Here is a 13,156-nt window from a genome sequence, read left to right on the forward strand (position 1 = left end):
AGAGATGGGCCGATAGCTGGGAATCGACGTCGCAGGAGGCTAATCTCTCTTAAAAACAGACCACAAGGCCTACACCAATAGAAGAAGATGTTTAAATAATAAAAACACAAATATTTGTCTTTTAAAAAACAAAAACTAAAAAAAAAAGAATATGGGGGAGGCGAAGAATGTTTGCAAAAGGCGTTCTTTTCTCTTTCTCTTCTCTTACTAACTAACTAACTATCACGCCGGTTCCCCGCAGGGGTAGGCAGAGACAATAGAACGCCACACCACTCTGTCCTTGCAAACATTCTTCGCCTCTTCCACGTTCATGCACTTCCTCATACATACCCGCCTATTGTTACGACTCCTAACCTGACCACTTTCAAGTATTTGGCATACCTGATCGTGCCACGTTTTTCTCGGCCTTCCTCTACTCCTTTTCCCAATTACATTCGCCTCATAAATTTGTTTTACCGTTCTTTCCTCACTGATTCGTTCCACGTGTCCGAACCATCTCAGCACACCTTTCTTAATTTTATCGATAATGCTTGTCTCAACTTTGCATTCCTTCCATATTTCACTATTCGAACATCTATCAAACATCGTTTTGTCGCACATTCTTCTGAGAGATCGCATTTCGACTGCATTCAGTCTACTTTCATCCATTTTTAATTAATGTTTTACTCAGTAAATACCACTATTTCTTAAAATCTACTGTGACACGTGTTTCGATGCATTCCGCATCATTTTCAAACACCGTATGTGAAGGTAATTCTAAAGTTTAGAGTTGGGTCCTTGGGACGTTGAAGGTTGAAGAGGGGGTAGTGGCTGTTTCTTATTTGTATTTATTCATTTAATTTTTATTTTTTATTTGATCTGATAAGAAATAGTGGTATTTACTAAGTAAAACATTAACCTAACCTAAGAAAGAAAGAAAGATTGATAAAGACATAGAAAGGAGAGTGAATGCTGGGAACAGAGTGAATGGTGCACTAAAATCAGTTTTAGCAAATAAAAATCTATCAGCGGAAGCTAAACTGGCAGTACACAATGGAGTTCTGGTTCCAACCCTTATGTATGGAATAGAAGCATGGAGTTGGCAAAAGAAGGATGAAAGCAGACTGAATGCAGTCGAAATGCGATCCCTCAGACGAATGTGTGGCAAAACGATGTTTGATAGATGTTCGAATGATGAAATAAGGAAAGAATGCAAGGCTGAGATAAGCATTATGGATAAAATTAAGAAAGGTGTGTTGAGATGGTTTGGACATGTGGAGCGTATGAGTGAAGAAAGAACGGTTAAACAAATTTATGGGGCGAATGTAGTTGGAAAAAGAAGCAGAGGACGACCGAGGAAAACTTGGCTCAATCAGGTATGTCAATTACTTGAAAGCGGTCAGGAGTCGTAATAATCGTCGGGTATGTATGAGGAGATGCATGAATGTAGAAGAGGCAAAGAATGTTTGCAAAGACAGAGTGGTGTGGCGTTCGATTCTCTCTGCCTACCCCTGCGGTGAAGCGGCGTGGTGGTTAGTTAGTTAGTTAAAACATTAATTAAAAATGGATAGATTTTACCACAAAGTGACTGCCGAATCAATTAATGAAAATACTTTCATCCTTCTTAAGCCAACTGCATATTTCACTTCCATACATTAGAGCTGGAACCAGGACTCCGTTGTGCACTGCCAGTTTAGCTTCCGCTGATAGGTTTTTATTTGCAATAACTGATAAGTAAATCAGTGTTATACAGTGAAACCTCTACCTATCGTTTTTAAAGGGATCTATTAAAATAAACTACGAATGCGGGAAAACAATGAATGGGGGATTAAGAGGTCAATACTAGGCTAAAATTCGAAAATAAAATAAAAATTAGTTATTTGGGTGGAGTGATTACCTCGGAGATGGCGTTGGCGTCTGCGGCGTCCATGGGGATCGTGGCTTGCACCACCTCGGCTCCGGGGACGCTCTGCGTCACGGGCACCATGGCGCGGGGCCGCAGCACCTGCGCACACAACCCAGTATTTGTACATAACGCAAACTATGCCACGTTCTCTCCCATTCCGCGGCTTCACATGTTAGCCGATGCTTTTGAAAGTACAGATTTATTTAATATATCGTTATCCACCTTGAAGTGTGTACTTTCTCAGCATTTCTTCTCCATGTTATAATGGATAAATGTAAACGTTGTGTTTCACTCTCTCTCGCTGCTCGCTGACAGTGTGCGAAGGAGACGTGTATTGACCAGTGCTTACTATCTGTTATTTTATTATTATTTTATGTTTAAGACTTTTTGTTTCTCTATTAGCGTATTCATTAGTGTATGGACACAAGCCAGCGTCGTCAGCACAACTCCGGACAATCCCCTCCTCCGGGAACATGACCACCTTCCCCGCAACCTGTTTCCCTTGCCTTCCTGACGGATCTTTGTCAGACGGAAGGAGTATCTAATTTAACCCTTCACTGCATGACTGCATTGACAGTTCGTCATAGAGAGACAAGTGAAGTTATCATTAATAATAAAAACCCTTATCCGGACCCCAATGGTGCATAGGGCACTGCGTCATATAAACGCAGTGCTATCTTGATCGTTTACACACGAAGGAAAGGTGATCAGCCCTCCGCTTCAGGTGCCAGTCCAGGGTAATATTGAATAAATATGCCAGTGAAAAAATTGCGTATATTTAAATACACATATATGTAAATCCTGGACTGGTACCTGAAGCGGAGGGCTGATCACCTTTCCTTCATGTGTAAACGATCAAGATAACACTGCGTTTATATGACGCAGTGCCCTATGCACCACTGGGGTGCGGATAAGGGTTTTATTATTATTATTATATTTATTTTACCCCCCTTGGGAATCGAACCCGGGACCTCCAGAACGGTAGCCGAGCGTGCTGACCATCACACTGCGGAGGCGGAAGTTATTATTACTTATTTATTTTTTTACTAAAAGGTTAATAAAACTAGTGTATGTAGCCACTCACCGCACATACGATGTCAATCAATAACAACTTCTCCGAACTAGCCAATCACCTCATAGAATCAAATCACGTCTTCAAAAAGACACGGGAGTAAAAATATTAAACACGAATAATAAAAGGGTTAAAACTGAATAATATAAAGATTTTTTTATATTAGGAAAGCACTTTAAAATAATATTCCTCTTATTAACAACCAAATCAATTTGACTTATAGCCCATTGTTTGATTCGACATTGGTTAAGCAACGGTGAGTGGTTATATACTAATTTTATTAACACATTGTGTACGGTGTGCACATATTTGTGCGTTTCAGAAACCTTGTGTGGTGGCGGGGTGCACATTTTTGTGCATTTCGGCTACCTTCAATTTAGAGTATACAAAAAACACGTCATAAACTTCTAATCTCTCGGCCTTTTTGCTTTTGTTGTGTAGTGGATAGATGTCGTTGTAATATAACAAAATAATACTGATATTTACTGGTTCAAAACATGGCTAATGGTCGTGATCTGTTTTGAAGGAAATGTTACAAATTAACTTTAAACAATGGATACAGACAAATAAAATACAAAGATCATTGTCCTTTACTTAAGTCGGCAGTTGGTACTTACAAAGCAATAAACGCGTGTGGGGAAAGCCCGTAAATCATTTTTTATTGGCAGATTTAGAGTTTTCGGCGGTTGTTAAACTGTGTTGTTATTTTCTAATATTTTATTAGTGATTTTAACATGTTTTTTTACTTTTGTGATTTGTGGACTAACATGATTTTATTTTGAGACGTTAGAGACCATTTAACCGTTTTTGTATTGTTTTCGAGTTCAACCTCAAGTTCAAAATATGAAGTTCACTGACATATTTTATATTTCCGGACAGCTGTCTAATGTCGCCCGCCTCAAGATACAGTTTTATCGAAACATTGCCGTAACTAATGTGTTAACATTTTTGTAAAGAAATTAATAAGTAAAAATGACATAATAACTCTTTACTCCAGCTTGACTAAGTGGTGGGTGCGATATCGCACTTACTTAGTCAGCCGTATATCGCTGGCATAATAAAAAATTCATGTTAAGGCCTCTCTCACCCTCAGCATGACGGTGCGCAGCTGCTCGTGCTGGCGCCGGAAGCGGCGCATGTGCTCCATCCGGCCCTGCAGCTTCTTGTGCGACGGCGCCACCCGCCACACCATCTTGATGTGCTCGTCCCGCTTTTTCTTCACGATGTCCCTGGAGGACGAGCCATCCCGGAATAAACCATCAAACTTTATTACCAAATATTTCATTTTTAATTAATGTTTTACTTAATTAATGTAGTTAGAGCACTTTACGTAGGGCACGTCGATATCACCCGTAGATAAAAATATTTCGGTTTGTATTCAAACACATACGCTACGAGAAGGAATGATGACAACGTTTATCACGGTGGGCAAAATACACCGAATTATGGGTCGGTTACGGCAGTCGTACCTCAGAAGGCCTTGCAGCTTTTCAAACTCGTCGTCCCAGCAGGAGAAGACCTCGAAGCACTGCCCCATGACCCTCTCGAAGTCCTCAAACGGGATGTGCATCAGGCGGCGAGTGCCCAGGACCTGCCAACCACAAGAATTGCATAGTAACCTTCTTCTCCGTCTTATTCCTCATTGTTGAGGGTTGTGACCCTTGCAGAAGCAATGACTCTTCTCCAGTTATCTCTTGACTGCGCTGCACGTAGCGCTCCAACCACCGAGGTGCCTGCTGCTGCCTTAATTTGCTGATCACAACTAGTCGTTCCAGGCTATCCTCGAGGCCACGCGCAACGTGTCCAAAGAACTGGAGAATCCGTCGGGTCGCATAAATTTTTTTATATCTCAACATAGCTGAACATTTTTTTTTATATTTCAACATAGCTGAACATATTTTTTGTTGATATTAAATATAGCTGAACATATTTATTGATATCTCAACATAGCTTAACACATTTGTTGATATCTTAACATAGCTGAAGATATTTATTGATATCTCAACATAGCTGAACAAATTTATTGATATCTCAACATAGCTGAACAAATTTATTGATATCTCAACATAGCTTAACACATTTGTATATATCTCGACATAGCTGAACATATTTTTTGTTGATATTTCAATATAGCTCAACATATTTATTGATATCTCAACATAGCTAAACATATTTTTTGATACCTCATTACATATAGCTTAACACATTTGTTGATATTTCAACAAAGCTAAACCCTATTTTTGGTATCTCATCACAGCTGAACATATTTTTTAAATATTTCAACTTTTCTGAACATATTAGTTGATATTTCAACATAGATGAATAGATTTGTTGATATCTCAACATAGCTGAAAATAATTCTTATATCTCAACATATCTAAACATTTATTTATTGATTCGGCGTTTAATTTGTAGAACTCCATTTTAATTCATGTATTAATTTCAAATCAAACACAGATTTTTCGAGTCTACTAAGTTGTATTTTATTAACAAAAACACATAAAAAATTCATATTGCGACAATTGTTAATAAAATACAACTTATTAAACTCAAAAAATCTGCGTTTGATTTCAAATTTATACATAAATATCTAAAAATATTTGATATTTCAACACAGCTAAACATACTACTACTACTACTACTACCATCACGCCGTTTCCCGCAGGGGTAGGCAGAGAGGATGGAACCCCACACTCTTCTGTCCTGACATACACTCCTCGCCTCCCTCACATCCATACATCTAGTCATACATGCCCTCCGATCGCGCAGACTTTTGACACCGCCAGATTTTAGGTTCCGATTGATCTGATCGTGCCAAGTCTTTTTCGGTCGTCCTCGTTCTGTTTTCCCTCTCACATTCGCCACATATACTTTCTTGGTCATTCTCTCATTATCCATTCGCTCCACATGTCCATATCACCGTAAAGAACTCTTCCTAATCTTTTAAATTTTTCCTCGTTCAGCCTTACATTCCTTTCTTATATCTTCGTTTTTAATTCTGTCATACAATGATTTTCCACACATTCGTCTGAGGGAGCGCATTTCCACAGCGTTAACTCTGCTTTCATCCTTCCTTTGCCAGTTCCATGTTTCGCATCCATACATTAGTGTCTAAACATAATTGTTGATATCTCAACATAGCTGAATACATTTCTTGATAAATGAAGAGCCGATGACTGACCTTGAGGAGCTGCTGGCTGAGGTCCCGCGAGATGGCCTCCACGAGGCGCAGCCCGCGCTGGATGGGGTACTTGGTGGAGCGGATCTTGCGCAGGTGCGAGAATATCTGCTGGACGGCCGACCTGCAACCGAGAGACACGTTCAGCCGGAGCCAGCACGACTTGCGGAATCAGCCGTACAAGCAAACCGCACAAAGCAGGAGAGTAGGTATTTTCAATTCAATTCAAACCGTTCACCAATCCGCACCCCAATGGTGCATAGGGCACTGCATTATATAAATACAGAGTTATCTTGATCGTTAATACACGAAGGAAAGGTGATCAGCCCTCCGCTTCAGGTACCAGTCCAGGGTAATATTGAACAAATATAAAAAAAAAATCAAATAAATATAAAACCCTTATTCCCACTCCAATGGTTACACATTAGCCCAGATATTCAATTTTAATTTTAATTTTGAAATCATACACTGATTTTTTTAGTCTACCAAATTTTTGTGTTTTGCCTAGTTATGGCATTTTCAAACAAATGTGAAGATTAAATGCTTATTTAGCCATACAATTCTAGGTACTTGGGTAATAGTTTTAACATGTGAGATGGGGAATGAGGAGATGCACAAATGAAAAAGATTGTCGGCCATATGCTCCACCTAGGGAGCGAACATGGAAAGAAAAAGAAGAAGAAGAATCTACTTAGGAAATTTGAGGTATTAGTTAAGAAGTAGTGCGTATGGAAGAAGTAGTGTCCGCCTCCGTGGTGTAATGGTCAGTGTGTTTATCTACCGTGCTGGAGGTTCCGGGTTCGATTCCCAGGGGGGGTGAAAATAAATATTAGCAATTTTACACTGTAATATTTATTTAATATTACCCTGGACTGGTTCCTGAAGCGCAAGAGTGATCACCTTGCCTTTGTGTAAGTAATGATCAAGATAGCAATGCGTCAATTCGATGCAGTGCCCTATGCACCATGGGGTGCGGATAAGGGTTATAAGTAAAGTGAGTAAGTGTGTACGGAGAGGGGTCTCCCCCCACTCACCGGATCCTGTCCAGCTCGGTGGCGCTCAGCAGGTCGTTGATGGGGAAGTCCTTCATGAGCGGGTTGTAGTCGGACACGAGGGCGAGCGCCTGCTTGAGCCCCGTGTCCGTGTCGAAGGAGACCGTCGCGTGGAAGCGCTTCCCGTACTTCAGGATCTCCAGCGTCAGGGCCACCTGCCGACACGACGAGCATTGCACAAGTGCAGAGGATTTCCAGGGGTGATTACAGTGTCCAATCGGTGTGGAGGTAGAACGAGTGTAGAAGAAAGATTGCCAGGGGTGATTACAGTGTCGAATCGGTGTAGAGGTAGAACAAGTGTAGAGGAGGGATTGCCAGGGGTGATTACAGTGTCGAATCCGTGTACAGGTAGAACAAGTGTAGAGGAAAGATTGCCAGGGGTGATTACAGTGTCAAATCCGTGTGGAGGTAGAACAAGTGTAGAGGAGGGATTGCCAGGGGTGATTACAGTGTCGAATCGGTGTGGAGGTAGAACAAGTGTAGAGGAGGGATTGCCAAGGGTAATTACAGTGTCGAATCGGTCAATATAGTAAAATATTTATTTTTAAATTTGGCGTTTAATTTGCAGAACTCCCTTTTAATTTATGTATTAATATATAAATCAACCACAAATTTTTGAGTCTATGTTAAGTCCATTTTTGTATATGTTTAAAAAACACATAAAAATGAATATTGTGACGATTTTTCCGCCTAGTTATGGCATTTTCAAACGAATTTTGTTTTCTGTTAAAATCAGATATTTATAATTTATATTAGCACTTTTAATCTCATTTTATTTCTGATACCTATTGTATTCTTGCCAGTGCCCTTTACTATAACCTAAAATATAATGTATGCCCGCACACAGGCCACGCTTTTGTGTTAATATTATATATTTTTATATATCGCTCACTCCTTTCAAGAACGTCATAAATCAAAAAACTTGATTTTTCAGGAGAACGTTTTTAACGTTTAAAAATATAACACAATACATTAAAAATAAATATAAAGCCACTTTTTGAACTTTTTATTGTGCAACAGATATTTTTAGGTAAAACCTGTAGGTTTTTTCTCCATTTGAAAAATATTAAGTATATTTAAAAAAAATAATTAAACAATACCTTTTCTTCAAAATGCAACACTTTCTGCCCTGTAGCGGGTAAATATTAAGTTTAAAATATGCCTCTTTTGCTGGGATATAGTACATTTTCTGGGCATTCCGAAAACAACAGAAAATTGTCAATTTTTGATTTATGACGTTCTTGAAAGGAGTGAGCGATATGTTTTTACTTACTTATAACCCTTATCCGCACCCAATGGTGCATAGGGCACCACGTCGAATTGACGCAGTGTTATCTTAATCATTACTTACACGAAGGCAAGGTGATCACTCTTGCGCTGCAGGAACCAGTCCGGGGTAATATTAAATGAATATAAGTGTAAAATCACTAATATTTATTTTCAACCTCCCTTGAGAATCGAACCCGGGACGTCCAGCACGATAGCTATACACACTGACCATTACACCACGGAGGCGGACAATATGTACTGATAATATATTGATGAGCTTAAAATAAACCATTTCAATAAGAAACAATAAAATATTTATCCATTATTAGATTAGATTTTGTCCGCCCCCGTAGTGTAATGGTCAGCGCGCTCGGCTACCGTTCTGTAGGTCCCGGGTTCGATTCCCAAGGGGGGTAAAATAAATAAAAGTGATTTTTTCACTGATATATTTACTCAATATTACCCTGGACTGGTACCTGAAGCGGAGGGCTGATCACCTTTCCTTCGTGCAAAAACGATCAAGATAACACTGTGTTTATATGACGCAGTGCCCTATGCACCATTGGGGTGCGGATAAGGGTTTAACATATATTATTATAAGAAAAAGTTTATTTTTTAACATACAATATTAACCTTTTAACCGCGTTAACTTTGTTCCTGAGAGACGCCCGTACGCGGCCGTATTTCGCCGTTTTTTAAATGATTACTTTTATCATGTATTTAGTTAAGAAACGATTTATTTTCCTAAACAAAAACGTTCAATGGGATTCATTGTGCCTTTTTGGTACTCTATAATACACGTGTGTCACATTATTCTTGAAATATATCGTAATATAAACAAATTAGATCGTAACATAAATAAATCAAAGCGCGCATCGTGTGTCACTCTTACCCGCTGGCGATGCGTAGCGTCAGAGTGGGACAGATATGGCGCATGATTATGGGGCATGATTATGGCGCGGACTAATTACCGACCGCAAGAAAAATCAGGGATCTGTTGTTTTATTTATCCTTGTGATGTTACAAATTATTAGTCAGATATTTCAACAGATGTCATAAGGCCGAGGATTGACGTATTATTTTATCCAAAGTTCCACACCATGAAAAAATCCCTCTAAGTTGAACTGAGGTTGGAAACTTGGAGCAATGTAAAAACACATACGCTTATGTCAGCCGCGTATGGGGCATGAATTGTTAAAACACATACGGTTATGCGAGCCGCGTGGATCCGGTTAATTATTAAGAAAAGGTAAAGCGAGCGATATGTATTTATAATATATTGTTAAATGCGAGAGTTGGATTTTGACACCCGGAATAGATTGCGAGGCGCGTACCTCGACACTCTCCCGCTTCTCCTGGATCCGGTGCAGGGCGCGCTCGAGGTTCAGCCAGAAGGAGATCTCCTGCAGGGCCGTGCCGTTGGAAGGGTCGCGGTCCAACTTCGTCACCTGCGGCATCAAGCAAACAATTCAATTATCCGTCCAAATCACAAGCTGAAATAATAAAATGTAAAGGACATTATCCTGAAATTATCCGGAGCATCGGTCTGTATGTTCCCGATAGTTACCTCAGACAACGTCGGCATAGATTTTTTCACATTCCTATACACAGGAATATTCTTATTCTATTCATATTCTTTGTCCGCCTCCGTTGTGTAATGGTCAGCACGCTCGGCTACCGTTCTGGAGGTCCCGGGTTCGATTCCCAAGGGGGGTAAAATAAATATAAGTGACTTTTTCACTGTAATATCTATTCAATATTACCATGGACTGGTGCCTGAAGCGGAGGGCTGATCACCTTTCCTTCATGTGTAAAAACGATCAAGATAACACTGCGTTTATATGACACAGTGCCCTATGCACCATTGGGGTGCGGATAAGGGTTTTATTATTATGCACAGGACCAACCTGCGGATGGTTATGCCTGTAGGAAGAGCTAACGCTATGTTGAACAATATCACATTGGATATTGATCTGTTCCATGTGTCCGAAGGAATCTTCCGAAGCGGGATTCTTCTACACATTTATCAAGAGTCTTCTTGCTTACTTTTTAATTTGTTTTTTTCAATGTATACGCCTTAAATGTAAGTTTGTAATATATATATTTATTATTGAATTATTGAATGAATTGAATTGAATTGAATTGAATTAAATTGAATTGACATAACAAGGAAAGTAGAGCATCGTCTTCCTCATCAAAGATGAAGAAGGATAAGGAAGTCGGGGCATTTACGGGGCTGACAGCCGTCGTAGGCTGGTTCAAGTGACCACTTAACACGCGTGTAACATTCACCGATTCTACCCATTATTGAAATTACAGGAGATATTTTCATATTATTTTTTGACACCTCATCAAAGATGAAGAGGAATATGGATGAGATGTCAAAAAATAATATGAAAATAACTCCAGCAATCGGAGATAATCCAGATTTTGTGAACGAGTATTTGGACACACTCAAAATGTTGTTAAACTATTTTTCATTTTAAAATTTACATTTGAAGCTAGGCGGACTTGCGTCCGACCCGTCGTGACGTATGGAATCGAAAGTGGAGCGGCCACCGCTGCCACAAAAAACGCGCTTAGTGTCGGAAATGAAGACTCTAAGAAGCATATCAGACAAGAGTCTTCGAGATAGAATAAGAAACGCCAGGATCAGGGAAATATGCGAGATGGAAGGCGTCGTTAGGCGGGGAAGGCAACAAAGGAGACAATGGTACGCGCGCGTGAGGAGAATGGAACCATCCAGACTTCCCCACGTCGCACTGTACGGCCGACCCCGTGGTAGACGGCTCCCGGGCAGACCACCAAAGAGATGTGGATAGCTGGGAATCGACGTCGCAGGAGGATAATCCATCTTAAAAACAGGCCGCAAAGCCTAAAAAAAGAAGAAGTAAAGGACATTTTCTGGCGTGACTCATGTATGTGATTATAATCCGGGATTCGGACCTCACATACTAATACAAGAGTTTCTGCTCAGTAAAAAAGCTTCTTCGTCTCACCAATAGATGTCACTAGTGAAAATTGTCAAACCCTCTTCTAGTAATAATAAATGCAAATCCCATCTAAAAAAAATATTATTTTTTTTAACCTTCTGTATCTCCTTGTATCTGCGAGATACGGATGTGCGGGAGAGTAAGATGAGCCGGGATGGGCACACCTAGCATCTAGAAGGCACAGAGAGAGAGGCCTCATCTTCTGCATCTCCTTGATCCAGGGAGAGAGTGGAATAAGCCAGAATGGGCACACCTAGCATCTAGCCAGGGAGAGAGTGGCACACCTAGCACCTAGCCAGGGGGATAGTGGCCCACCTAGCACCTAGCACCTGGCGGGCAGAGAGAGGCCTCACCTTCTGGATCTCCTTGATCCAGCGGTTGACGCCGTTCTGCAGCTGGTTGAGGAAGCTGGAGTCCTCGGCGCGCTCGCCGAAGTCGGCCACGCGCGGCTTGCGGGCCTCCTCGGCGCAGCGCTTGAGCACGGCGGCCACGGTGGCGTGCACGGGCAGCGAGATCTCGGGGATGTCGATGTTCTGCTGCAGGTGCAGCAGCCCCATCTCCAGCTCCGCCATCTTCTTCTCCACGCTGGGCGCCATCTTGTCGCCGTCCCTGCCACACACACACACACACATCTTTATTTATTTCATATTATTTTTGACATCTCTTGAATGTCTCTTACATTCTTCTTCTTCTTCTTCAAACTCTTATCCGCACCCCAATGGTGCATAGGGCACTGCATCATATAAAAGCAGTGTTACCTTTTTCGTTAACACACGTTAGTTAGTTTCTTATGTTGTACTTAAAAATGTAACTAAATTAAATAACGCCAATCCACATTCTTTACAATTGTGACGCACTCGCTCACAAACAAAGTCACATCCTCGGAGGACCTCTACTGGACTCCGAGAAGGCGAAGCTCCTACCACCAAGACAGGTCGCGAGTTACATGACTCACGTAGGTCTTGGCAGTGAGCTGTAATAGACCTAATATGGTCGCTGTGACATAAGAGATGCAAGATCCCTCGACCACATATATCGCGGTGGGTGGAGCGTTGCGAGAGAAGAGCAGTGCGTACCTGTCGGCGCGGCCGCTCTCCTTGACGTAGCTCTTGAAGTAGGGCGCCATGGCCTTGCTGACGAGCGCGTGCAGCGTCTCGTAGGGCGAGCCCTCCCCGAAGGCCAGCAGCCGCAGCTGCGCGTGCACGGGCTTGTCCGCCTCCACGGCCGCGCCGCGCTTCACGCACGCCAGCGCCGACATGCGCGCCGAGAGGAACTGCACCTCGTTGGAGATGTGGTACAGCGCCGCGCCCGCCTCCTCCTCCGGCTCGTCCTCTGCCAGAGGCGATACAAATATCACACATGACTCATTATACATATATATATCTATATATATATATATATATATATATATATATATATATATATATATATATATATATATATATATATATATATATATATATATATATATTTATGTATATATTTTTTTTTTTTTTTTTTTGTTGGAAAACTAAAAAAAAAAAACTAACTAACCATCACGCCGCTTCCCCGCAGGGGTAGGCAGAGAGAATCGAACGCCAAACCACTCGGTCTTTGCAAACATTCTTTGCCTCTTCTACATTCATGCATCTCCTCATACATACCCGACGATTATTACGACTCCTGACCCGGCCGCTTTCAAGTATTTGACAAACCTGATTGTGCCAA

The 13,156-nt window shown here is 41.2% G+C and overlaps 1 protein-coding gene across 1 annotated transcript in view; it reads right to left on the reverse strand.

Annotated features, from left to right (window-relative positions):
* Dhc64C (dynein heavy chain, cytoplasmic) overlaps positions 1 to 13,156 on the reverse strand; it is a 115,042-nt gene that overhangs the window by 99,700 nt on the left and 2,186 nt on the right. Inside the window, exons 2-9 of the mRNA XM_088275781.1 lie at positions 12,526 to 12,781; positions 11,803 to 12,058; positions 9,791 to 9,904; positions 7,170 to 7,342; positions 6,139 to 6,259; positions 4,427 to 4,548; positions 4,045 to 4,186; positions 1,877 to 1,984 (exon numbers count right to left, since the gene is read on the reverse strand). Of these exons, the coding sequence (XP_088131907.1) occupies positions 1,877 to 1,984; positions 4,045 to 4,186; positions 4,427 to 4,548; positions 6,139 to 6,259; positions 7,170 to 7,342; positions 9,791 to 9,904; positions 11,803 to 12,058; positions 12,526 to 12,781 (1,292 nt within the window). The remainder of the gene's footprint in view (positions 1 to 1,876; positions 1,985 to 4,044; positions 4,187 to 4,426; positions 4,549 to 6,138; positions 6,260 to 7,169; positions 7,343 to 9,790; positions 9,905 to 11,802; positions 12,059 to 12,525; positions 12,782 to 13,156) is intronic.

The sequence above is a fragment of the Brachycentrus maculatus genome, unplaced genomic scaffold, assembly GCF_059751285.1.
Source record: "Brachycentrus maculatus isolate JH-2025_06_01 unplaced genomic scaffold, ASM5975128v1 h1tg000987l, whole genome shotgun sequence".
Classification (NCBI taxonomy): Eukaryota; Metazoa; Arthropoda; class Insecta; order Trichoptera; family Brachycentridae; genus Brachycentrus; species Brachycentrus maculatus.